This window comes from Brachycentrus maculatus, unplaced genomic scaffold, assembly GCF_059751285.1.
Source record: "Brachycentrus maculatus isolate JH-2025_06_01 unplaced genomic scaffold, ASM5975128v1 h1tg000145l, whole genome shotgun sequence".
Taxonomy (NCBI): Eukaryota; Metazoa; Arthropoda; class Insecta; order Trichoptera; family Brachycentridae; genus Brachycentrus; species Brachycentrus maculatus.
The window spans coordinates 150,878-178,724 of record NW_028280898.1 but is presented as its reverse complement, the minus strand read 5'-3'; the positions used below and the strand labels follow the sequence as shown (position 1 = coordinate 178,724).

Below are 27,847 nucleotides of genomic sequence, written 5' to 3'. Positions count from 1 at the left end.
CACAAATGTAGTAAAGGTAAAAAATTAGATAGGCTCGAAATTTTGGAAATAAATAGATTAAAAAATTGTCATAATAAAGACATATTAAATGATCAAGTAACACACATTCATTCTCCCTTACTTTACCCATTAGAAAAGAAACAATAGATGCCTTAATGTCTTGTCGATAAGAAATGACTGCCGGGAAATTTACTTTTCAGAGAACTTCGGACTCCCCCCGGACAACCACAGCTTAGTGGAAGGAGCCGTCAACCAGCATTTCCTGATACCTCGTTACATAATTTAAATTCATTTACAAAAAATACAAATCTATTTTAACTTTATATAAAATCGTGCTTTCAATACAAAAAACCTTTATAAAAAAATATTTAAAATATCATACAATACTTAAATTCACTAAAATTAAATTAATTTCTCATAAAATTATATCAAATCATGGTTATCAACTCCTGCCTTCTTTTATATATAACATACAAATTTGTAAAGCCTCTCACCAGTCTGATGATGTCGGTAACGACGAAACCCGGTCGCTGGTCAAATAAAAAAGTGGAAAAGCTAAAAATATTGGTTTTAATCTAATAATAAATCTACTAAGTTGTATTTTATTATTTAAAAAAAAAAACACATAAAAATCAATTTTGTGACAATTGTTTCGCCTAGTTATGGTATTTTCAAATGAATGTCATCTATTATCAACTTAGTAGACTAAAAACATTAGTGTTTCATTTAACATTAAATACATAAATTCCATATTCTTCTTCATCTACGATGAGATATCAATTAGAGTGAGTTTGAACGCACCACATTAGCTTTGAACCTGGCCTCATAGTACGGCCGGGACTTGTCGATGCAGCCGCCGAGCTTCTTGGCGAGCGACTGGATCTTGAATGTGCTCTCGTACAGGAGCTGTCGGAAGATGAGCCGGGCCTCGTCCAGATCCACCTCCAGCTTGTTGATGTCATCGGTCGAAGTGTTCAGGCGCTCCAATTCAATCTGAAAACCAACTCAAATTTATTTCATTCTGAATTTTAATTAACACTTTCGCATCTGGTACGAATTGTTCAAGCGCTCCAATTCAATCTGAAACTCAATTTCAACTCCAATTAGGTGACATGATTTGTCAAACAATGAGGCGCTAATATTTTGCACCTGATATAACAAGAACAAACATAGAAATAATATTTAAATGCAGAAAAAGGTAGCACACACTAAACAGATTGATTTTTGTGGTGTAAATCGGTCCAACAAGTCACAATGCTTACATGTGGTGACTCATACTTTTGAAGTATCAAAGGCATTCAAAATCAACCGAGTTATAAAAATAAACTGTCCCATAAAATTATAACTGTTAATGTTTTACAGATAAATATGGTACATATAGCTCGGCTGTCCAAACTTAAAACACAGTAACGGACATTTTTTTGTAGTACGTTTTTTTTGCATTTTTGGACTAAGTAGAATCTACTAAGTTCAAAAATGCAAAAAAAATGTACTACAAAAAAAATGTCCCTTACTGTGTTTTGAGTTTGGACAGCCGAGCTATAACGAACATATTTTATTATATATGAGTGTCTAGATCAGAAATGTGATACATTGACAAGAAAACTTGAAAAAATAACTCTTGGGATGTAAAGTTTTGAATTTTAACTGGTTTTAGTTAACTTTTTAATCAAAAGGACAATTGTATCATTACAGGGACATCTCTGGTCAAGTGTCGTTAATAAATATGTATAAAAATAATAAGAAATAATGCATTACAAAATGTTTTCTTTACTAATTTGCAATATCACACGAAAAATCTTAAAGTGATATTGTTCAAACCTATTTTGAAAGTAAGTTTACTCCCGTTATATGGCTCAGTTTATTTTTTTTTAAATTAAAGTATTTTATCCACAAATTTTCTTAGAATTTCTATTCTTATTGATTTTTTCTGGGTAATTAACTCTTCATTGTCAATGTTTTAACTACCATTGCAGGGGTTATCTTAGCAGCAATGTTGTATGAGAATTTAAAATTTAATTATAATTATTTCAATAATTGATTCGGCAGTCGCTCTGTGGTAAAATCTATCCATTTTTAATTGATGTTTTACTTGGTAAATACCACTATCTTTTAAAAATCTACTGTGACACGTGTTTCGATGCATTCTGCATAATTTTCAAACACTGTGTTTGAAAATGATGCGGAATGCATCGAAACACGTGTCACAGTAGATTTAAAAAAATAGTGGTATTAACTAAGTAAAACATTAATTTAAAATATAATTATTTCAATAATGATAGTCCCTGCACTGGGGGCTAAAACGCTGGAGTGATAATGGCATAACAACTCTAACAATATCCAGAATAAATTAAGTATACACTGAAGCAATGAATGTTTCAGTATTTTTTTTTACAACATAGTGAAAAATTCATTGTCCGGTTAGTGTCACTGAGTCTTGAGTCAGAGTTTCTGGGTTCGAACCCACTCTACCACAATTTCATACCTATTTTTAATAATAAGCCCCCTAGGCTCACAGAAACAGTATAATATTTAAATATTTTTGTAAATAATAAAAACAAAAATATTTGTCTTTTTTAATAAATAAAATTTAAAAAAAAACATACATTCGTAATTGATTCGAGTTAACACAAAATCATATATAATTTTTTTTTTACATAACGAGATTTTTACTATGATTTTATTGACTTCGTGATACAGAAGTCAATTGTATTTAAAACATAATAATTTCGGAAAACAATTTGATTCGATTAAATTATCAGGAAGCCAAGAATGATTTAAACAAGACCCAATTAAATGTTTATATATAGAAGTGATGAAATAAAACAAGAACGTTTCGGGTGTATTGAGTGGAACGTATACGGTATAAACAATTACAAAATAGGTATAGGCGGTAGGAACATCGATGTATCACGGAGACAGCGGAAAAATCGATTTTCTTACCTGAACCCGCGGATCCACAGTGTCCATACAATCAGAGGCACATTCAGACATACTTATGGAAGTTAATTTATATTGATTTAATTGTATTTAATAGATAATAATCAAATTGCAAGGTGAAAACATTTTTGACACTTTACGGGCTGCAATCAAAGTCAACAAAAAATGTCAGATGAATAGGGCTGCCAGTAAAAAAATATTTTTCACTTATTAGGTACCTAAAACAACAATCAATGAGCTTTATTTTCAAATAGAGCAAGTACGCTAATTCATAAAAAAGAGAAGCCAACTCAACAACATTGTTTTTACTACTAAATTACATAAAACTATTAGAAAACGTACTTAAATTACTTGGTGTGTGGTTCCGGTTTCTTCTTCACCCAATAGAAAAAGTAAACAAACAAAAGAAACAAACAAACCAACAAAACAAATAAAAATAGAAAACGTAAGCACACAAAAAAAGCTACTAAACTTTTAAATTGTCATACTCTAGTCGGGAAATGATTAGCGATATCTAGAGCCGCATTTAAGATTCCAAACTCAATATATAATAAATATTAACATAATCATATTACAATATTTGAAGGATATACATATACTTTACTACTTTAGTACTTTTGTTGTCTTCTTCGTAGTAAGAATTTTGCAATCAAAACTTTTCATCTCAAAGGAATTTCTGCTTGATAGAAAAAAATAACAACTTTTAAGTTTTTTTTCCAAATAAATCTTATTTGACCATTCCAAATAAATCTTATTTGACCAGCGACCGGTTTTCACATCAGACTAGTGTGAAGCTAGACAATTATTTTTGCTATAAACACAATAAACTCATTAAAATTAAACTCATTCAATTTAAATTTTAAAATATTTGTAATATGATGGTTTTTAACCCCTGCCTCGTGTTACGACGAAACCAGACAAAACCCAGTCGCTGGTCAAATAAAATTGATGTGGAAAAACTACATAGTTATTTTATTTTGTAAAATGCAGTTCCATCAAGAAATGTCAGTACAAAACTTATATGTGCTACGAAGGTGTTTTGTAATTTCTTTCAGCCTATTTCAGGCCTGCTTCAGTTAAATCGTCAATACATAAATCCTCAGTAGGAGATAATATGTTAGTAAATCTGCTACGAAAATAAATAGGTATAGGTAGGTAGGTAAACCAGTACAAGTTATCAAGAACGATTCACTTCTACCTTGTTGACAGAATAATACTTTTTGTCTATGCTCCTGTACATGTGTTTTGAATTTGAAGTTTTGACTTTTCTGTTTCACATGGGTATTTAATAGATTTTATTATTCAAAATGACTGGAACTAAAGGGAAATACTCAGATCTTATTCGCACTATCAATGATGGAGATGAAGTAGAAGATCTTTCTGACAAATCCGACGAAGAGATTGATGTAAATACAAAATTTAATTTCCTAACCTCTCTTAGCAAATATATGTTAAATATTTGAAAAAGTACACGTTTAAGCATAATAATTATTTTTGTTTTGATAAATGTAAATCTCATTTTTTACAGTATCAGCCTACCAAACAGAAAAACAAGAAACAAGTAGATTTCAATCCAAATTTCCAATTCGTTTCAAGCGCAGCCGAATATAATAAGGTAATTATTGACATTCATCTGTGAATTGTTGTATTTATGTAATAATTATGAAATCTGGCTATCATGTACGACGCTCCGAGTACGATTCCTGCCGAGATCAACATAATTTAAAGAGTTATTCCGCTTACTATTTATTAATTAATATGTTTCCCTGAAACCTTAAGCCTGATCACCTCACCTTCATTTAATTGGCTCTACCGCCATCAGGTGTGTTAAATTATATTTGATTTCTTAGGTACTCCGTTAATTTGCAAAACAATTGTGTTTTTTCTATGCGTTCGAGAAAAAAATTGTGAAGTTCAGTCTGCAAAGATGGGGCGGAGTGTGGAGTTGTTAGACATTTTCATATCAAAATATACACTTATCACGCAAGAACAGTACATTTAACTACTTTTAATATGAATTGTTACTTTTCATAACAGGATACATGGGATGATTTAGCTAAATATGTCAAGAGAAAAGTGAAGAATAAAACTGAAGATAAGATCACCAAAATGAGGGAGCAAAACAGAGACGATGTGACAATCAAAAGCGAGGATGAATCTGATGAAGGTAATTAGTTGTACTTGATATAGCTATAAAATACGCATGTAAGTGGGATACCTTTTGTTTGTATTTACATGGCAATACTGTGTTTTTATATTTAGATCAAATAAAAAAAATGCCTTTCATCAATTTTTTAATTGATTCTTTGTTAAAAAAAACACATTTATTTTTTTTGGTCTTTGGTTGAACATCTTTGATAGATATATTTTTTTTACTTCATATTTTTTGCTTCCCTGGTTAAATTGCAGTGTCGAAAGAATTAAACTTTTTTCCAGGCTTAAATATATCCCTCAATGTTTTTACACTACTTAAATGTGGCAACACTGTATTTTTATTTTGTTCCTAGTTTAAATTTTTACATTGTTATCTTTTAAATGTAATTTTAAATTTTACTTGTTTTCCCTCCATTATTGAACTTCTCAGAAAGCATAGTAAGTAATATTTAGGATTTTAATTGCTGCTCAAAAATGATAGTGTTTTTCTTAGTTACTATGCCATTATATTAGTGCTTCCATCATTAATAATCTTTATCAGTACAGTTAACTGTACTTAGTACACAATTAAAAAATTATCTTAAAAGGCAAAACATATGTTGTCGCTAATAAAAATCTTATACTTTTTTTATTTGATTTCTAGATGCGGGTAGCTGTGATGATATCCATTTGTCTGATGATGAGCTTAAAAAAGATAATATTAAATTGAAACCAAAAAAATTAACAAAGAAGCAGAAACTAAAACAGGTATAAACAGGTTGCGTTAATATGGGTAATTGATCAGTTTTGTATGAAAGTGCGGAACAACACCAATAGACTGTCATCTATGTGAAAGGAGATAAATTAACAAATCGCTCACTCCTTTCAACAACGTCAAATATCAAAAAACTTAATTTTTCAGAAGATCATTTTTAAAGTTTAAAAATATAATAATAATAATAATAATAATAAAACCCTTATCCGCACCCCAATGGTGCATAGGTCACTGTGTTATATTAACGCAGTGTTATCTTGATCGTTTACACATGAAGGAAAGGTGATCAGCCCTCCGCTTCAGGTACCAGTCCATGGTTATATTGAATAAATATTACAGTGAAAAAAAATCACTTATATTTATTTTACCCCCCTTGGGAATCGAACCCGGGACCTCCAGAACGTGTACTGTAAAAATATAATAAAATGTATTAAAAATAAATATTGAGCCACTAATTGAACTTATTGCTGTGCAACAGATCTTTTTAGGTAAAACCTGAATGTTTTTTCTCCATTTGAAAAATATTTAGGATATTTAAAAAAATAATTGAACAATACCTTTTCTTCATAATGCTAAAACAATACTTTCTGCCTTGTAGCGGGTAAATATTAAGTTAAAAATATGCCGCTTTTGCTGGGATATAGTACATTTTCTGGGCATTCCAGAAACATGCACAACTGAAAATTGACGATTTTTGATATATAACGTTGTTGAAAGAAGTGAGCGTAATGTCAACTACTGTAAATATGTATTTGGAAATACTGTTAGGTGACAAAAGCTGCCAGTTTATTTTGATTTTTAAGTTTAGGCTTGCTGTTTGAGACGTTTTCAAGATTGTGACACCCGCAAATACCAAAGGACAACTGTGTTTTAATTATTATATGTTTTTAAGTAATGCATTATATAAAATATTACATAGTTATACAGTAGTACCTCGATTATCCGGATTCTCAAAAAATAACATTTTAATTATCTAAAAGACCTTTAAAAAAAAAACAATATGTTAAAATGTCATTAAATATGATTTATTATTTTCTTTCCACTTTCCAAAAAAGATTCTAGATTTCCTTGTTTCCTTTCTGCGTTTGTTATGTAAAATTTATCAAATGATCCATGATAACCACGCTTTACAGCATCTCACATCTCACATCTTCTTCATTTTCTTCTAACAACTGCATGCATACTGTGATTTTGAAGAGAAAGGAAATTTTTGATTATTTTACCACACATTATGACGATTCCTGGAGTTCCTGTCGAAGCCGGAAAAAAATGTTTAAAATACTGATTTATTGTTAGGATGCATTGAAAGATGTCCCAGATCTGATACAGAAGTATTTAGGCTTCCTGACGGACCTTCTCTTGCAAAGCTGTCCCACCGCATTCCCAGATCTGATAGAAAAGCATCTAGGCTTCCTGACAGACCTTCTCTTGCAAAGCTGTTCCACCGCATTCCCAGATCTGATAGAAAAGCATCTAGGCTTCCTGACAGACCTTCTCTTGCAAAGCTGTTCCACCGCATTCCCAGATCTGATAGAAAAGCATCTAGGCTTCCTGACATACCTTCTCTTGCAAAGCAATTTTTTTTAAAAACTAAGTTGCGAAATGTAAAAGAAAACAGTATCCTGTTTTTACTACCAACAACAAACAACCCTATCTCACAACCTGGCACAAGGTCCTAACCACGGCACTGAAAGACAACAACAACACAACGCAGTACCTTACACAAAGATAACAAAACTCTTACGATGCAGTATTGTAATTTTAAATAAAATTGCAGGAGCTGGATGCCTTGGACAAGCCCGTAGTGGAGTATGATTCCGATTATTTTGAAGAGGCGCCGCAGTACGATGAGAACGCCACATTCTACGCCATGAACCTGTCCCGTCCGCTGCTGAAGGCTGTCGGCGCTATGAACTTCGTCCACCCGACGCCCATTCAATCTGCCACCATTCCTGTCGCGCTGCTGGGTAATCATCCTTACTAACCATCCACCCGCGGTCGGCGCACTTTTAACCTGTCTGGGAGTATGGCCGTACATGTACGGCCATACCAAACTTTCCTCAAAGAAGTATGGATGTACGTATGTACGGCTGATACAAAATATGATTTATGACATGATTTATATCAAATAATAATAATAATAAAACCCTTATCCGCACCCCAATGGTGCATAGGGCACTGCTTCATATAAATGCAGTGTTATCTTGATCGTTTACACATGAAGGAAAGGTGATCAGCCCTCCGCTTCAGGTACCAGTCCATTTATTTGACCCCCCCTGGGAATCGAATCCGGGACCTCCAGAACGGTAGCCGAGCGTGCTGACCATTTACTACGGAGGCGGACGGTTATCAAAACATGTTTAAAAAATGATTTATCAATGTTTCGATAATTTTTATATAAATCATGTTTACTGGTGTAAATATTTTTGTTTATTCAATAAAATATGTTGCTTGTAGCATCGACTATGATATAAAATTATAAAAGTAAAAAAAATAACAAAAACAAATTCACTCCTTAGATACAATTTTGTCTGCAGAAACTCAAACTCTACTCTGCGTAAATTCGAGTACGCCAAACTGTCATAGTCGCTTTCATTTTTCAAAACCGGACTGCTGGACGGTAAAATTCCGTGTAGTGCACAAATGCCTTAATTCAATCTGAAAACCATCTCAATGAGAAGTTCATTTGATTCTGAATTTGAATCAAAGAAATATTCATCAAAAAATCAAAAACCATGACTTTAGATTTGTCCACATTCATCAGCAAATCATTTTTCTTGCATATATTGAATTGAAGGTAGACGACTCCCGTGCAGACCACCAAATAGATAGATTGATGGCTAGGAATCGATATCGCAGGAGGCTAATCCCTTTTAAAAATAGGTCACAAGGCCTACACCAAGCAAAAGAAGCTATTGATTTCTCTGGAAACCTTGATGAATTTTAGCTTAAAACCTGACTATTAAATTTCCTAATTCTTAGACCTAGTGACATCTCACCCAAGTCAACTACTTTGTCCACTAACCTTGATCTATGCTTTATCTGGATGAAACATTAACATGACGTTGTCCACCACGGTGGCGTATGACATCTCACTCAAGTCCAAACAGTTTGTCCATCAACCTTGATTTGTGCTTTATCTTGATGTAAGGTTAAGATGGGGTTGTCCACCAGGCAAGGTGCTTTATCTGAATGTAAGATTAAGACGAGGTTGTCCACCAGGCAAGGACGTGTGCGGGTGCGCGGCCACGGGCACGGGCAAGACGGCGGCATACATGCTGCCCACGCTGGAGCGCCTGCTGTTCAAGGGGTCGGGCGCGGCGTGCACGCGCGTGGCCGTGCTGGTGCCCACGCGCGAGCTCGGGGTGCAGGTGTACCAGGTCACGCGTCAGCTGGCGCAGTTCACCACCGTGGAGATCGCCATGGCCGTGGGGGGGCTCGACCTCAAAGTGCAGGTGATGGATACACACATTATTCTTCTTCATTGTCTTGCTTATTATTGGGTACTGCTAGTTTCTGGTGTATTTTTTCTCGTGCTGTGCCACTCCACTCTGAAGGTTGGTAATCATCATGGTAAATTTAACTCCGTCTTTGGCCATTATAAACAGTGATTTAGTGCTCCAGTGGAACCAGTCTCTCTCAACTTTTAGACCTACCTGTCTATAATTCAATTCGATTCAATTTTCAATTTATTTATTTATAATTAACATACACATTACAGACTAAAATTAAAAGCGGATACATTAACAAAAAAATCAAAAATAAGCAAGAATACTCTTGTTAACGATGTAGAAGAATCCCGCTTCAGAATATCTCTTTAGACACGTGGTATTGTTCAGCATAGCGGTAGCTTTTCCTACAGGCATAACCATCGGCAGGTTGGTCCTTTGTATAGGAATGTGAATTAATCTATGCCGACGCTGTCTTAGCTAACAATCGGGAACATACAGACCAATGCTCCGGATAATTTTAGGATAATCCACAGTCGGGCTGATTTTTGGTTATTTGTGATTTCAGGAATCATTATTGAGAAAGAATCCGGATATAGTGATAGCGACTCCTGGCAGGCTGATAGACCACTTGAAGAATACCCCCTCGTTCAGTCTTCACTCTATAGAAGTGCTCATACTGGACGAAGCTGATAGGTAATACATAAAATCTAATTAATTGATTCGGCAGTCGCTTTATGGTAATGTCTATCCATTTTTAATTTAAGTTTTACTTGGTAAATACCACTATTTCTTGTTGTGTGTTGTTTCGATGCATTCCGAATCATTTCCGATACCGTTATTTACCAAGTAAAACTTAATTTAAAAATACGTAAGATCTCACAAATACGGACCTAATACACTCAGCATAATATAATCACAAAATAATTTTGTTTCTTATATTATTTTTTGTCATCTCAACATAGATGAAGAAGAATATGGTACTTTGGGCATTTACATGGCTTACAAACATCGTAGGCTGGTTTAAGTGATTAACATTCACCAATTCTACCCATGATTGACAACCACACTACTCAAATTCTTGGAAGTTCTATATATGTATATGACCAAATTTCGAAACATTGTGCTTGAATCACTAGAATTTCACTAGAGACATCTATTGGTGAGATGAAAGAAGCTTTTCATCAAGCAGAAACTCTTTCATTTGTATGTGAGATCCGAATCCTGGATTATAATCACATACATGAGAAACGCCAGAAAATTTAATTTTCATTTTATTATTTTGGCTTATATGGACACACTCAAAATGTTCTAACTTTGTTTCCTTCGGTGGTCATTCTTTTTCTTTGTATTTTATAATATGACCATTAATATTGATTCATCTTGATACTGTCTAGAATGCTGGACGAGTACTTTGCGGACCAGATGAAGGAGATCATCAAGATGTGCTCCCCGAAGCGCCAGACCATGCTGTTCTCGGCTACCATGACAGAGGAAGTCAAAGAGCTAGCCGCCGTATCACTCTGCAAGCCCGTCAAGATCTTCGTCAACTCCAACAAGGAGGTGGCCTTCAACCTTCGCCAGGAATTTATCAGGTTTCTTGGCTACTTACTTACTTCAGTCATCTTGTGTCCAGTATTGAAGACCTCCCTCTTGGACTTCAGCAGTTCTCTGTTGAACGAGACTCTTCCACCACCACTTTCCTAATATCATTGGACCATCTTGTCTAGGGAATACCCACGCACCAAGTCAAGCACCTGCTTCGTCCATTCAATTCAATTTATTTATTTATAATTAACATACACATTACAAACTTAAATTTAAATCGTATACATTAACAAAAACAGAAAATAAGCAAGAATACTATTGCTAAAGGTGTAGAAGAATCCCGCTTCGGAAAACTCCTTCAGACACGTGGAACAGATCAATATCCAATGTGATATTGTTCAACATAGCGGTAGCTCTTCCTACAGGCATAACCATCGGCAGGTTGGTCCTGTGTATAGGAATGTGAAACAATCTATGTCGACGCTGTCTTAGGTAACTATCGGGAACATACAGACCAATGTTCCGTATAATTTCAGGATTATCGATCATACCGCGCAACAATCGATAAAAATGCGTCCATCTATCCTCAGACATACGTGCCACATGACCTGCCCAGTTCCACTTTGTTCTGCGATTCTTTGAGCCACATCTGTTACCTTGGTCTTATCCAAAAATTTGTTTTTCGGTCGTAGGTTTGTTGGCTATGTGCTAGGAAAACTCCATTTACTAGAGCAATAAAAATTTGTGTCTCAAGTTATTGCTATGTAAACTGACCACTGTACCAACAGATGACATCTCTTTCGCCATTCTCGCCTATTTTCGGAAGTCCTCTTCAGCTCCTCATACGTCGAGCAGCTCTTGTCTTCGTATAAGTAGCTTAGGTATTGGCGGCGTGAGCGTCCTCTGGCGTTTATTCCCTCGATCGTCCCCTCTATTATTTGGTGCAGGAAACTCTCTTGTCTTAGCACGTGGCCGATCCATTCGGCGCGTCTTTGTAAACTAACTGGTCCCAAAGTGGTGTTGCCACTATGTAAAAGCAATCTTGTCACTGACGTTCTGGCTGTAATGGGTTAATTATTCAGGATCCGCAACGGGCGCGAGGGGGACCGGGAGGCGCTGCTGTGCGCGCTGGTGTGCCGCACATTCCGCTCGCAGTGCATGGTGTTTGTGGGCACGCGCGCGCACGCGCACCGCCTCCACCTGCTGCTCGGGCTGCTGGGCGTGCGCTGCGCCGAGCTGCATGGCGCGCTGCCGCAGCCGCAGCGCCTCGCCTCGCTCAAGGACTTCAAGGAGGAGCGGGCCGACGTGCTCATAGCCACCGACGTGGCCGCCAGAGGTACAATGTGCAAGACTTCTTCTTCCTGGCTACATCCCAACTTATCGTCTTTGTAGACTGCTGGGGTCAGCTCTCAGTCAGACCCCACCTTTATAATTCATTCATTAATTCGAACCCTTATCCGTACCCCAATGGTGCATAGGGCACTGCATCATATAAACGCAGTGTTATCTTGATCGTTAACACACGAAGGAAAGGTTATCAGCCCTCCGCTTCAGGTACCAGTCCAGGGGAGTATTGAATAAATATTAGAGTGAAAAAATCACTTATATTTATTAGACCCCTCTCTGGGAAACGAACCCGGGACCTCCAGAATGGTAGCCAAGCGTGCTGACCATTACACTACGGAGGTGGACTAAATTATAATTAAGATATAATGAAATATTTATAGTGATTTCAATACAAAGTTATATTTTAATCGAAAAATGGAAAATCACAAAGTTATTACTTCAAATATAAATTATACCTTATGAGTAGTCCACATGCAAACCAGGTTATGTTAAAAAAATAAGTTTTTTTGATAATGATCCCAATCTGTAGAAAATTAAAAATATGAACGTCCATATTTTAACATAATCTGCCAAAATTTGTTAAGTTAGGAATAAAATGGAATAGAAAAATCAATACCTCTTGCAAAAATCAACAGTTCGTTTTCTGTAATCTCTCAAAAAAGCTCAAATCAGTAGAAGATTTAATATTCTACCGATTGCGGCCATTAGCTAAATTTTTTTTTTAAACATAACATAACATCTTGGTTTGCTAGTGGATTACTCATATGATACATTCGCAGTGGAGTAGATCCCTACCATCGAAAACAAACTTACCAAGTTGCCAGCACTGACAACTCTAGTTAGGGTGGCCAACGTCACAAGTTTGATTCAATGCAAATAACCATAAAGATCATAGACACTTGCTGTGGAGTAGGCCCCTACCATCGACAACAAACTTACCAAGTTGCCAGCACTGACAACTCTAGTTAGGGTGGCCAATGTGACAAGTTTGATTCAATGCAAATAACCATAAAGATCATAGACACTTGTTGTGGAGTAGGTCCCTACTATTAACAAAAAACTTACCAAGTTGCCAGCACTGACAAACTTGTTACGTTGGCCACCCTAACTAGCATTTTCAGTTCTGGCAACTTACTAGTAAGTTTATTCTCTATGGTAGGGACCTACTCCACCGCACACTAATTATTTAAATATGTTTCGATGTAACATTCACCAATTTTACCCATGATTGACAATATTAAATCGTAACATTTTGGTTTCAGGTTTGGATATCAGCGGAGTGAGGACAGTCATCAATTTTCTGATGCCTGCCACTGTCGAACATTATATTCACAGGGTGAGATAAAAGATAGAATCACATTTTTTTTCCACTGTCCACGCCGAGGTGGTGTATAGGACTGAGGAGTGTAAAACTTTAATTTTTATACCCTCATTCGCACTCAATGGTGCATGGGACACTGCATCATATAAACGCAGTGTTATTTTGAACGTTAACAAATGGAGGAAAGGTGATCAGCCCTCTGCTTCAAGCACTAGTCCAGGGTAATATTGAATAAATATTACAGTGAAAAAATCACTTCTTTATTTGACCCCCCCCCCCCCCCCGGGGATCGAACCCGGGACCTTCAGTATGGTAGCCGGCAATGCTGACCATTACAAACAAAGTATTATTAGTGTATCTTTATTTACTTTTAGTTTACGAAAATGGTATTTTATAAATTATCCAAAATAAGAGATAGATGGTCAACATCCCAAGAGCAACAGATCCTGACGATCTTTAAAAAGAAGAAAAAGAAGAACATCCAAAATTATTATTATCACTGTTGTTTTGGGTAGGTTGGCAGGACTGCCAGGGCGGGTAGGGCCGGGGTGTCGGTGTCCCTGGCCGGGGAGAAGGAGCGCAAGCTGGTGAAGGAGATTGTGAAGCGGGCGCAGAACCCCGTCAAGGCGAGGGTCATCCCCCTGGAGATCCTGGAGAAGTACAAGGCCAAGGTGGAGCAGCTGGACCCCAAAATTGGTGAGCGTTATTTCCTTCTTCTTTGCGTGTCATGACTATTTTTCTTTTTCCGTGTTCGCTTTCTAGGTGGTGCATATTTATTTATTTATATATTTATCTATTTATTGAACGGCTTATGCCTTTAACATAATACATATCGTAGTCGTACAGGAGAAAGTGACTAACAAAACGTAAAATGTTCAGGAGGCCCATTCAAGTCACTTTTGCTTGGCAAGAAAATAAACATCAATGCAGTTAGTCATTTTTAACAAGTCAATATATTATACTTTTATTTTATTTATTGTTTCGGCATTAACTTTGTGGTAAGACATGTTACAATGATTAAAGAAAACACTTGTTTTTTACCACTTGAGTTTTATTATAGACTGCATGTTTCAGAAGTTAAACTTCCATCATTCAGGTCTGTATAATAACTTATATGTTATTATACAGACGGGTTCGATTCCCAGGGGGGGTGTGAAAATAAATATTTGTGATTTTAAACTCAAATATTTATTAAATATAACCCTGGACTGGTCCCTGAAGCGCAGGAGTGATCATCTTGCCTCAGTGTAAGTAACGATCAAGATAACACTGCGTCAATACAATGCAGTGCCCTACGCACCATTGGGTGCGGATAAGGGTTAGAAGAAGAAAATATACAATTTGAGTAGTGTGGTTATCAATCATGATAGAATGGTGAATGTTACATGTGCATTAAGTGATCACCTAAACCAACCTAAATAACAGGTTGTAATCTATATTCTTCTTCACTTATGTTGAGATATTAATATTATAAAACATAATTATAATCTATATTTTTTCGCTTGTTAGTTTACCTATTTATAAAAAAAAAATGTTAAACTATCTAACTAACTAACCATCACACCGCTTAGTCGTAGTTCAAGTTTTGCTCGATCTATCTCTGCTCCTATTACCAACCACATTCATCTTATAAATTAGATGATAAACGAGTAAAATGGATTGTTTCTTGTTTCCAGAGAGTATACTGCAGGAGGAGTATGCGGAGCGGCTGCTGGCGCGCGCCGAGAACCAGCACAACCGCATGGAGAAGCGGCTGCAGGGCGCGGGGCCGGGCGGGGAGCGCGAGCGCCCGTGGTTCCAGTCTCCCCAGGAGAGGAAGGCCGAGAAGGAGCGCCTCGCCCTCAGCGCCGGAGCCCCCGCCAAGGGGCCCAAGCCAGGTGCGCCAACCGTCACGCCAAAATGCCAAACTCTCTTCTAGGCCAGTGATGAGCAAATGCTGACAAGTTCCTGATTGGCCCACACTAGATTATCCCTCCTTTTCCCAAACTAGTACACAAAATGCCGAACCCTCTTCTAGTGGAATGGAAGGTCTACTGATGACAGTCAGCAGACCTTATAATACGGAAGGTCTGCTGATGACAGTCAGCATTCTGGTTTCTCCTGAAGAGTGCAACGTGGTTTCCTTCCAGCAATTAGCAAATGCTGACAAGATCCTGATTGGCCCACACTAGATTATCCCTCCTTTTCCCCTTCTAGGCCTGTTGACGATAGTCAGCCAGATTTTAGGTTCTGATTGATCTGATCGTGCCAAGTCTTTTTCGGTCGTCCACGTTCTGTTTTCCCTCTCCCATTTTACTATATTTACCTAATACATAATAAACTTGCTCCTGCTTCCAGTGAAGAAGCAAGATCCCGATGGAAGACCACCGGATATGCCGGGAAAACCAGACAAGAAAAAACAGAATGACAAGAAATCCAAGAGCAAAGGATTCAAGAAATTAAACCCCGAGGAAAGAGCGGAAGCCGAATTAGACAAGGTTTGTTTTGAGCTATATATTATAAAAGTTAAAAAAAAAAATTCTTTCACTCTAGTATTTATTCAATATTACCCTGGACTGGTAATATTGAATAAATACTAGAGTGGACTATAATATTGAGTAAATAAATCCAATAAGGAAAGAATGTAAAGCTGAGATAAGCATTATCGATAAAATTAAGAAAGGTGTGTTGAGATGGTTTGGACATGTGGAACGTATGAGTGAGGAAAGAACGGTTAAACAAATTTATGAGGCGAATGTAGTAGAGGACGACCGAGGAAAACTTGGCACAATCAGGTATGTCAAATACTTGAAAGCGGCCGGGTCAGGAGTCGTAATAATCGTCGGGTATGTATGAGGAGATGCATGAATGTAGAAGAGGCAAAGAATGTTTGCAAAGACAGAGTGGTGTCGCGTTCGATTCTCTCTGCCTACCCCTGCGGAGAAGCGGCGTGATGCTTAGTTAGTTAGTTTTTACCCTGAACTGGTACCTAAAGCGGAGGGCTGATCATCTTTCCTTCATGTGTAAACATTCAAGATAAAACTGCATTTATATGATGCAGTGCCCTATGCACCATTGGGGTGCGGATAAGGGTTTGAGTGAAAAAAATTAATGTGTCATTGCCCAAATAAATTTCAGATTGCCCAACTCCAAGTCCGGATAGCGAAGCGCGCCAAGCGCCCCAAGAAGATCCAGAAGGTGTACGATGATGCCGGGGCCGGGGCGCGCGCTGCCGTCAAGCGCAAGGCGGCCGGCAGCTTCACGCGCGACCTCACGGACACGTCGCGCAAGGGGGCCAAGCGCATGCGCTACGACGCCAACGTGCGCCAGAAGGAGGTCAGGACGGGCAAGAGCTTCGCGCCCAAGAAGGCCGACAAGAAGGCCAAGGGGGCCAAGGGGCCCGTCGGCAAGAAGGGAGTCCGAGCGCCCAAGGGAAAGGCCTTCGGAAGGCCGCAGGAGAGCAAAAAGAGTAAATTTTAACATGTGTTTTTTTTGTTTGTAAAAAATAAAACATATTTTATGACACAACTTTTTTTAATACAAAAAAAAACCTTACTCAAACTAACTAACCAACCATCGCGCCGCTTTTCCACAGGGGTAGGCAGAGAAAATAGATAATAACGCCACACCAATCTGTCTTTGCACACAATCTTCGCCTCTTTCCACATTCATACATTTTCTGACTCCTGACTTGACCATATAAAAAAAAAACTAACTAACCACCACGCTGCTTCTCCGCAGGGGTAGGCAGAGAGAATAGAATGCCACACCACTCTGTCTTTGCAAACATTCTTCGCCTCTTCCAAGTTCATGCATCTCCTCATACATACCCGCCGTTACATATTGCTATACTTATACTTGAATTATGCCAAGTTTTCCTGAAATATCAATTTCGTATAACTATTGATTATAAATATGTATATATATGTCCGCCTCCGTAGTGTAATGGTCAGCACGCTCGGCTACCGTTCTGGAGGCCCCAGGTTCAATTACCAGGGGGGTCAAATAAATATAAGTGATTTTTTCACTCTAATATTTATTCCGTATTACCCTGGACTGGTACCTGAAGCGGAGGGCTGATCACCTTTCCTTCATGTGTTAACGATCAAGATAACACTGCATTTATATGATGCAGTGTCCTATGCACCATTAGGGTGCAGATAAGGGTTTGAATGAAAAAAAAATTTAAGTATAATAAATAAAACGCTCTGGTAAAAAATACAGATCAATTTATTAATAATATTCACAATACCACTCACTCAAAAAAATTAATTTAAAAAATTAAGACTGGAGTGTAAAATTATCACTCCAGTCTTATAAAAATTAACATATTTACAGATCTAAAGGATCCATAGTAAAGTTACACATTGCATACGAATCAACTGTTAAATTAGCCCTGGGAAAAGGTTAAAAAGGTAAATTGGAAGCATTTTTTCTTGGGTGCTTTTTTCCCGTCTGTCTTTTTCGTATTAACTCAATATATATTATTGCAGTATGGAATTATTGGGTGGGGTCCTACAAAATTACTCCCAAAATAATTCCCTCCCAAATAACCCAAAAAAGTATTTTAAAATAATTCAATACCTTTTGTTATATAAATAACATAATTTACTAAACTATTATAGTCTTTCACATAAATTTATTGAATATTACCCTGGACTGGTACCTGAAGCGGAGGGCTGATCACCTTTCCTTCGTGTGTTAATGATCAAGATAACTCTCCGTTTATATGACCCAGTGCCCTATGCACCGTTGGGGTGGGGATAGGGTTTGAATGAATTATAGTCTTTATATAAGTATAGTCATGCAAAACACACAAGATTAATTTTAAAAATAAAAACAACTACATTGGAGTAACGAAAAGATCAAGATTAATAAAAATATTTGTATTTAAACAATTTTTGTACAATTTTTTTAGTATTCAAATCCAAATTTTTCAATTTTTTTATTGCATTCTATTGTGGTGTTCACAATTATAAAATAAAAAATAAAATAAAAATAACTGTTTAATTTTAAAGAATGAATTATATTCGCACTATTTTGAGCAAGTGGATTGATCTAAATAAGTACAAGAAAATTCTAAATTATATTTTCAAGCGTTTCATGTAAAAAATAATTAAGAAATGGATCAGTAAAAGTTTCTGCTAACTTGCTAATTTCAACGGCCATGAAATTTGTTAAAAAGAAAACTGATATGTTGCTACTTTTAAATATTCAAAATTTGAGAGATTTTTCACCTTCATAACTACTGGTTTCAAAATAACCATCCCATCAGGTCAACTATACATTGTTGACTATAGTTGGGATGGTTATACATAGTTGACATGAAGATAGAATGGTAGGTAATATTCTGAAATTGGTAGCTTTGAGGTGGTATTACACAAAATGAACAATGAATGAGAAAGTAAGGGTGTCAATTTCACATTATTCGATTTCACTCGCGTTTATTATTTACAAATATTTTGATATTTTTTAAACAGTTTACACATAGTGAACAATGAATGATAAGGAGAGAGTCATTTGAAATATGGTCTTCAAAATCACAAAAATCGGAAGTCAAGCCGGACTTCCACATTCCCACCTCCATAAACTTCTTCATCATTGCCATGTCGACAGAAACTTATTGTTCAATTAAACTAAAATTTTATGGGCCCCCCCACAGCATAAATCCAATGCGGTGTTGCTTGTTAAACAGTTTACACATAGTGGACAATAAATGATAAGTAGAGTGTGATATGGTATTCAACTGCGGGTATAATGACGTATGTTACACAGTGTATAAGATAATCACAAAAATTAGACAACGATGGGCCATACGGCAGACTTCCATATTGCCAACTCAACAAACGTCTTCATCATTGCAATCTCAACAGAAACATATATAAAAAAACTACATCTTAACATAGATGAACAAGAATATGGAAGTCTGGACATTTAAAAAAGCTTCTTCGTCTCACCAATAGATGTCACTAGTGAAAAATTTTAGTGATTCAAGTACAATGTTTCAAAATTGGATTAAAAGAAAAGGGGGGCCCCTCCACAGTATAAATCCAATGCAGCGTTGCGAGGTTTCGCCCGGCCCCGACAGACAGCGGTCGGTCACTTGTCCCTGGGGGCGAGCTGGCACATGATGTCGAGGTTCTTGCGCAGCGTGGCGAGCTGCTGGTAAGTGTCGGCGCCCATGTACTGCATGGCGGGAGCCACCTGGGATTTGCGCAGCGCAAAGGGCACCAGCGACAGTACTGTGCCGTCCGCCAGCGGGATGTTGCAGTTGGCCATCTCGTCCACGCCCGATGCACTGCAATATGAAGCATTATTATCCACCGATTCTACCCCATTTCCATATCTAGTGGTGCTATATATGTCATATAGGTTCTATTTTATATATCGCTCACTCCTTTCAAGAACGTCATAAATCAAAAATCGTCAATTTTCAGTTGTGCATGTTTTCGGAATGCCCAGAAAATGTACTATATCCCAGCAAAAGAGGCATATTTTTAACTTAATATTTACCTGCTACAGGGCAAACAGTGTTGTTTTTGCAATTTGCAAAAAAGGTATTGTTTTTTTTTTTTAATAAACTAAATATTTAAATGGAGAAATAACCTTCAGGTTTTACCTAATAAGATCTGTTACACAGTAAAAAGTTCAATAAGTGGCTTGATATTTATTTTTAATACATTGTATTATATTTTTTAACTTTAAAAACGTTCTCCTGAAAAATCAAGTTTTTTGATGTACGACGTTCTTGAAAGGAGTGAGTGATATGTCAGCTGCCTGACATATTTAAAATAGAACCCATTCGGGGATCCAAAATAAATGATCTGAAAAATTACTTTATGGAAAGTTATACATGTAGTGTTTAGTCATTTTATTATTTTTTTTACCTTGTTTTGTCATATTTTAACTAAAATTCAGTCATAAAATAAACCCTGAAGAGGGCAATAGGTTGTTGCCGAAACTAGTTGGTTGTTAATAAAAATGTGAGTGGATCAAAAAATAAAGTCTTTTTATTTCTCAAAATAATATATCACTATGATCCACAAAGTTAATGCTTTCAATATTTAAAATACAAAAAAGCTTAACTGATGAGAATGCAATAAGATAGCTATATCACCTATGCAGGATAAAATTACTATCGCAGCTGAGAACGATTCCGGTACATACCTCCCGAGGAGTAGGGGACTGCCAGACATGGACATGGCCATCTCCCCCTGCCTCGGCCTTCTCAGCACAGTCATGGGTGTGTTGGGCGCCACCTATCAAAACGGAAATTATCACCAAAATGCATAAAAAATTACAATTTCTGTCATCACCACAAAAATTTTTGCTTTTTTTAAAATTTATTGTAACTGCAGATAGTTGGTAGAATTTCATATTTAATTGTCGGGTAATATATCCAAAATAAAACACGTTTTTTTTAGATTGAATTCTACATTTATTTATGTATTTGTTAATACGTGACGCGTTTCGTCTTCTTAGGACATTATCAAACACATTGAGTGTTCAACAAAACACATGATTAGATTTTTAATTATAAAATTATATTTACAATTTTTTAAATGTTTTTTTTAATGTAAGTGTATCACGCCGGGTGTGAAAATTACTTCACATGATCCACATGATGCGGTGACACACAAATGGCGCCAAAGATAGAGGGGGGGGGGGCTCACCTTGGGCGTGATGGGCGGGAAGTTCTTGATCCGGTTGGTGGCGGGCGTCTGGTAGTGCGGGTTGCGCCCCACGGCGGATGTGCTGGAGCTGCGCCGCCCGCGCCGCGCCCCGCCCGTCCGGTACGCCGTGGACGGGGGCAGCATGGACCCGCCCTTGTGGCAAGCTGAGGACGTGCCGCATCGTTAAAACAGTGGCCAATAATATATCTTGAGTCAGACAGCACTGACAGTTGCAGAAGCCATTAAACAATGTGATTACCGACTGTGGCTTTTAGAACAAGATATATTTCTTGTGTGTGCAGTCGAACTTATATGATACAAATGGATGAATGGATGTAAGTGATCTGGATATAAGTAAAACCTCTTTAAATGAGAGTTGGCTTAAGGTCCAATCATTTAACCCTTCTATAAATGAAAGCATGTTTCTTATTTTGTTTTGTCATTCACTTTGTGGTAAGACATGATGAAATTATAAAAAAATACCCCTTTTTTACCACTTGAGTTATATTTATTTTATTATAAAGGCTTTTTTTATTATTAAAAGAGAAATATTTGTGTTTTTATTACTTATAAAAATATTTCAATTTCATACTTTTTCTTTGAGCCTAAGCGGCTCATTATCAGAAATATGTATCAAATTGTGGTATGTAGTGGGTTCGAACCGACAAACTCTGACTCAAGAGTCCGTGACACTAACCACGGGACCACAACCTGACACTTGTTTCGGAAGCTATGCTTCCATTGTCAGGTCTAAATATAAAGTATATAATTTACATTTAGACCTGCAATGGATAGATTTTGGTATGTGTTTACCGCCAACTCAATCGAATTCCGAGACTCGTTACTATTTAATTGTACATATCGCTCACTCCTTTCAAGAACTTCATAAATCAAAAATTGTCAATTTTCAGTTGCGCATGTTTTCGGAATGCCCAGAAAATGTACTATATCCCAGCAAAAGAGGCATATTTTAAACTTAATATTTACCCGCTACAGGTCATAAAATGTTGTTTTTGCATTTTGAAGAATAAGAAGTTTAATTATTTTTTTAAATATACTAAATATTTTTTAAATGGAGAAAACACCTTCAGGTTTTACCTAAAAAGATCTGTTGCACAGTAAAAAGTTCAATAAACAGCTTGATATTTATTTTTAATACATTGTGTTATATTATTACACTTTAAAAACGTTCTCCTGAAAAATCAAGTATTTTGATTTATGACATTCTCGAAAGGAGTGAGCGATATATGATTCTAGTCTAATTATATTGATAAATGAAAAACCGTCATACTAAAAATATTAAGCGTTTATTTTCTTGGCGCCATAGCGGCAACATTTGAGTAGTCTGGCAAACCATGCATGCTACCTCTATGGCAGCACTCCAATGCTTAGGTTTTAAGTATAATCAACTAAAGCCGAAGATAAAGCTGAATAGCACACAGAATTTAGAGGGGAAAGAAGAAATATTACTCACGGGTCTTGACGTTTGAGCGCGACAGGCTCCTGGACATGCGTCGCGAGGGCCTGCTCTTGGGGGGCGCCAGGCGGCCCCCGCTGCTGCTGCTGGCCCCGCGGCTGCCCTCTGTAACGTAGCCTGCCGGTGGAATACGCCCCACAGACACCGACCCCACACCACGACCCACAAGCGAGAAGACAAAAGTTAGTAAGCCCAGAGAGAAGGGTGAAGAGATCTCGCCAGTACCGCAAGGACACACGACTCATTTCTGCCAGAAAAAATCACCCTTTTATGGTATTTTTTGTTGAGCGGAATGCATTTATGCATCCAGTGTGTTCTTGCAGTATTGGCGATGAGATTTAGCGTTAGAACAAATACAACAAGTAGGTAATTTATGAAAATACACTTTATAATTTATATTTGAAGCAATAACATTGCGATTTTCTATTTAATAATTTAAATACATATAACTTTGTTTTAAAATCAGAACTAGTATTTTATTTTAACTTAATTATAAAGTCTACCATAGAACGGGGCGGCTACTTGAACTTTGATGTGCTACTTGAGCCCAGTACAAAAAAAATATTTAGATCTGTATTTGGTCTACAATAATGAACGTATCGACATGATTCGTGGTTTCTCTGACAGGTGACACTTATTGTCACAATACGTTCATTATTATAGACCAAATATATATATATATATATATATATATATATATATATATATATATATATATATATATATATATATATATATATATATATTTTTTTTTTTTGTACTGGGCTCAAGTAACACATCAAAGTTCAAGTAGCCCCGTTCTACAGTACCGGTTTCAAAGCTAACTGTATCTTTATCGAAGATTTATATAAGAAGCAGTTACCTTTGAAACCGGTAGACATCATAATTAAGTTATAATAAAATATTTATAGTGATTTTAAAGCAAAGTTATATTTTAATTAAAAAATAAACTTTATTTAGATCACTAAGTATCATGACATCTAGAGGAAGACCAAAAAATACATGGATGCTACAGAGAGATAACATGATTCGAAGGCATGGCCTAGGTGACATTGTATTTGATAGAAGGACCTACAATCTAAGGACGAGGAGAGCTTAGTCATCAGTCTACAAAGACGATAATTTGGAATGGGGCAAGGAAGAAGAAGAATCTTAGTATCATGTCTAAGTTTTAATTTATTTTTATATACATTTTGAGAGATATATATTTGTGAGATAATGATAAAGCACATGAATTAAGTGTGATACTATTTTCAGCGTATAAAGTCTAAAGTGGATTGTATTTTTAACCTGTCAAACCGTGCCTGGGCCCCATTACAGTGTTAGTGACAAACAAATTGATGAAGATGATGAGATTACCAATACGGGAACATGCTATGAAATATTGGATTAGTTATATGACCAAGTGACGAAACAACATGATATGTAACACTCTCCTTATCATTCACCGTTCACTTTGTGTAATACCACTTTAATAAACACTACTAATTCATGACTACCGGTTTCATGAATGATAAGGAGTGTTATATTACCATACCACAAAGTTAACAATGCTTTTAATATGCAATAGTGTATGATATGTTTTAACTACACAGATATCTCCGCTATTTGTTTATTAATGTAGACACTCTCTTAACTGGCGCTGCTTTATTATTTATTTTTTATTTATACTACATGTACAGAAAAGAAATAAATACATTGGCGGGCTTATTGCTAAAAAGCAATATCTTCCAACCAACCAAAACCTTTAACCGTCCCACTGCTATAACTAGCCTCTTCTAGGCCTACGTTAAAAAAAAATTGGAGTAATGTGTGGCTTTTTACTGTACATATTTTTTACATATAATTTATATTTGAAGCACTAAGTTTGTGGTTTTCTTTTTTATAATTAAAATGTGACTTTGTTTTAAAATCACAATAAATATTTTATTATAACTTAATTATAATGTCTACCGGTTAGCTTGGAAACCGGTAGACATTATAATTAAGTTACAATAAAATATTTATAGTGATTTCAAAACAAAGTTGCATTTTAATTATATCTTTTACAGCTTGTGAAATGTTAATTTTTAATGTGTGAGTTTCTGATACAGAATAAAGGTTCTGTTTTCTGAGTGTTTTGAAAAAATTGTGTTTTTTTTTCTTCCTTGCAAAAGTGTTTTTTTTAATGTGTTTTTCACAACCTTCTCTTCAACCGGCTTTTTCGTTATCCGGCCCCGGGTCGGTCCCGTCAAGGCCGGTTTAAGAGAGCGTCTACTGTATCACCCTGCACTGGGACACAAAGAGTAGGAAAGTGTGCGTTTGATGCACCGCATACTTCGCGTGAGCATATCATGATCACGTCACCTCTAAAACAAAACTTAGGTTCACCATCTAGCGTTCAGTGATAGAATTAACCTTTTCTTGAATGTTTTTCGTAGATAATTTGTGGCACATTTCATAAACTTTATGAAATAAAACAACTTTGTTTTAACCACTTTTTATTGGTACACTTTTATACTGTTTTTGGACGATTCCATTTGTAGCTCTCAAGTTGTCGTCCGGAGTGGACGTATTCGCTGCGCAATGCTCAATAAAAGCAACATTTAGGAGTTTTTTCCCGTTTTTTAAATCACATTTTCATATGGTATATGGAGTGCGTGGAAGTTTTTGGTATCGTAAGGGAAGGGTAACCAACTATAACCTAACTATGAGTAATTCAATGTTTTAGAATTAGTACATAAACCCTGAGGATGACAAGGTTCTTGTTGAAACCGGTTGGAAAAAGTGTACCAATAAAAAGTGGTTAAAAACAATGTTGTTTTATTTTTAAAGTTTATAGAATTACCCGTTTAACATAAAGGTTTTTATTGGTATAATTTTTTTAAATGTAGGTATTCTTTTTTGATGATCCTGTATATAAAGAAAGAAAGATAATAAGTTTGCAGAAAGTAGCTTACCGTCATCTTTGTGACTTGAATAGAATGTCTTAGAGTTGGTGCTGTGCAAATACGGTGTGATCAGACTGTTTATAGAGTTGCCTTCATTTCTCTGAAAAATGTTATAATAATAATAATAAATCTTTATTCCAGCTTGACTAAGTGGTGGGTACAATACTTAGTAAGCCATATATGTTTTAAAACATTTTTTTAATAAAATGAAATTAAAATAATAAACAAATAAAAATAATGAAAAGAAACGGCGAAAGAAAAAAAAGAAAATTTGGAGAGATGTAGATGAAGATTAGGTCGCTGGCTGGACATGCGGCAGCACTGTGCTCCAGTGCCGCCACATGTCCAGCCCCCATCTGTGCTCCACAAGCCGCTTTATGATGAGGTTGGAGCTCTTCATCAGCCTCTCCCGGAAGCCTGCCACTCGGTGCCGTAACAGGCCACCCCAATGTGTTAGGCGTGCTGTGGCAAACATACCACTCGCGCTGCAGTGTCGGGGTAACTCTTAAAGCTCTTTAACAGTTGTTATAGCATATTTTCATGTTCTTTAAGCTTCGTTGTGTAACCCTACACCACAGCTCGCTGCCGTACTGCTGCATACACAAAACTTGATGAAGTCTATTTTTACCATTTTTTTTATGTTTGAATATTTTACATGTGTTTGAATATTATATATGTGTTTTGTACAGACATCTCTTAGTGGAACTGCATTTTATATAATAAAACGACAACTATAGCTTATTATTTCTACCTTCACCTCACCATGTCTGCCTCCGTAGTGTAATGGTCAGTACGCTCGGCTGCCGTTCTGTAGGTCCCGGGTTAAGTCCCAGGGGGGGGGAGTCAAATAAATATAAATGATTTTCTCACTCTAATATTTATTCAATATTACCCTGGACTGGTACCCGAAGCGGAGGGCTGATCACCTTTCCTTCATGTGTTAACGATCAAGATGACACTGTGTTTATATGATGCAGTGCCCTATGCACCATTGGGGTGCGGATAAGGGTTTGAAGATGAAGAAGACCTCGCCACTTTCAATTACTTAAAATACATGATAATGACAAATTTTCCCCAGTCTTCTTCTGCTCTTATTTCCAACTACATTGATAGTTTTGCTTGATGTGAAAACATCATCATTTTATCGTGGTTTTTCGGCTACGCGGCAAACTCGCAAAATACAAAAAAAATGGAACTTCAACATCTTTCAAGTGGAGACGAACCTGTTTTTAGTTATTTGTATTTTTTTAAATACATATTTAAACTGGGGAGGCCACTGATTTCGTGGAATTGAATCGATTGGCGTTTGGTACAATACAAATATGTACTTACATATTGTTCAATAGTTTTATTGAGATCTGCTTCGCTAAATTCTGCCAACGTTGACGCATGGACTGCCTCTAGTTTCGAGACAGCTGTTGTTGCATAATAATTTATTCTTTGTATAGACAGTTTCACTGAAAACAAAAAAAAAATCATTTATTAACCACGAGTTTATCAGACAATAAATAAACTACAAAATACACTTTTTTTCAACCAACGCACATCTCATGAAAATAAAATAAAATTTATAAAATAACGAATAAATAAAGCGCTGCGAAATATCAACATTCGTTGCTTTAATCATTTATTCAAAAGTACATAGTGACAAGCGGCGTACATACCTTGGTTTTTGAGCTCTGCGACAAGATTCTTTGCATCCGTATCATTGCGGAAGAAAGTGGAAAAAGGCTTTGTAGTCGCTTTAGTACGAGGCATAATGCAAATTATCTGTTACTTTTGTGTGGAAATATAATCAAAATGGCAAACAACACACGAATAAAACTTCAAACTTTATGGAAATATTTTGAATTCAACTTTTCCAACAGAAAATTAAAAATCCATAGACACACGGAACAACGAAACATTTTTCTATGGCGGAGTGTTACTAGTATTGATAAAAATTATTCCATTAAACCAGTATCTACGTATATGAAATCAGTTCTGCTAGTAGCGGATGTTTTATAATATAGAGCCTAAAATTGTCACTCATGAATTATGATAAAGAGTAAATCCAATCACGAGTTGGTATAAGCTTTAAAACTTATGAAGTTGAAGACTAAGCAGGACCATGATAAGCGGTGTTGCATAAGCCGAAGCTAGATTTCAGTCACTTGGACGTTAGGCTAGATTTACATTGAGTGAGTAACTGACATCAAACACAAGGCAACTCAGTGCTGACCCAGTACTGCTATCGTAAAAAAAATTCAAGTCACTTTAGCGCAGTCACACCAGT

The 27,847-nt window shown here is 36.4% G+C and overlaps 3 protein-coding genes across 5 annotated transcripts in view; 1 reads left to right on the top strand and 2 right to left on the bottom strand.

The window, feature by feature from the left end:
* The window catches only part of LOC148308860 (uncharacterized), a 29,106-nt gene extending 26,018 nt beyond the window's left edge, over positions 1-3,088 (bottom strand). For both annotated transcript variants that reach the window (XM_088260995.1, XM_088260996.1), the window contains exons 1-2: positions 2,944-3,088; positions 802-993 (exon numbers count right to left, since the gene is read on the bottom strand). In XM_088260995.1, coding sequence (XP_088117121.1) covers positions 802-993; positions 2,944-2,994 — 243 coding nt within the window. In that variant the 5' untranslated portion in view covers positions 2,995-3,088. The remainder of the gene's footprint in view (positions 1-801; positions 994-2,943) is intronic.
* A 1,074-nt stretch (positions 3,089-4,162) lies between these two features.
* Rs1 (Dead-box helicase Rs1) lies at positions 4,163-17,017 on the top strand. The gene is made up of 14 exons (XM_088260990.1): positions 4,163-4,346; positions 4,469-4,555; positions 4,978-5,107; positions 5,738-5,841; positions 7,626-7,815; positions 9,071-9,303; positions 9,866-9,993; positions 10,695-10,892; positions 11,928-12,181; positions 13,455-13,528; positions 14,029-14,209; positions 15,190-15,390; positions 15,851-15,990; positions 16,631-17,017. Exons 1-14 carry the CDS (start codon positions 4,248-4,250, stop codon positions 16,970-16,972), a joined length of 2,361 nt encoding a protein of 786 aa, XP_088117116.1. The 5' UTR covers positions 4,163-4,247; the 3' UTR covers positions 16,973-17,017.
* A 1,470-nt stretch (positions 17,018-18,487) lies between these two features.
* LOC148308858 (uncharacterized) lies at positions 18,488-27,453 on the bottom strand. Of its 2 annotated transcripts, none has more exons than XM_088260977.1 (7): positions 27,237-27,453; positions 26,905-27,029; positions 25,582-25,672; positions 22,640-22,759; positions 21,166-21,329; positions 20,660-20,751; positions 18,488-19,790 (listed from the first exon to the last, which is right to left on the bottom strand). In XM_088260977.1, exons 1-7 carry the CDS (start codon positions 27,328-27,330, stop codon positions 19,592-19,594), a joined length of 885 nt encoding a protein of 294 aa, XP_088117103.1. In that variant the 5' UTR covers positions 27,331-27,453; the 3' UTR covers positions 18,488-19,591. The 2 variants fall into 2 exon arrangements, with proteins under 2 accessions (XP_088117103.1, XP_088117104.1); XM_088260978.1 differs by having other exon boundaries at positions 22,640-22,747; positions 27,237-27,452.
* Between the last annotated feature and the right edge of the window lie 394 nt (positions 27,454-27,847).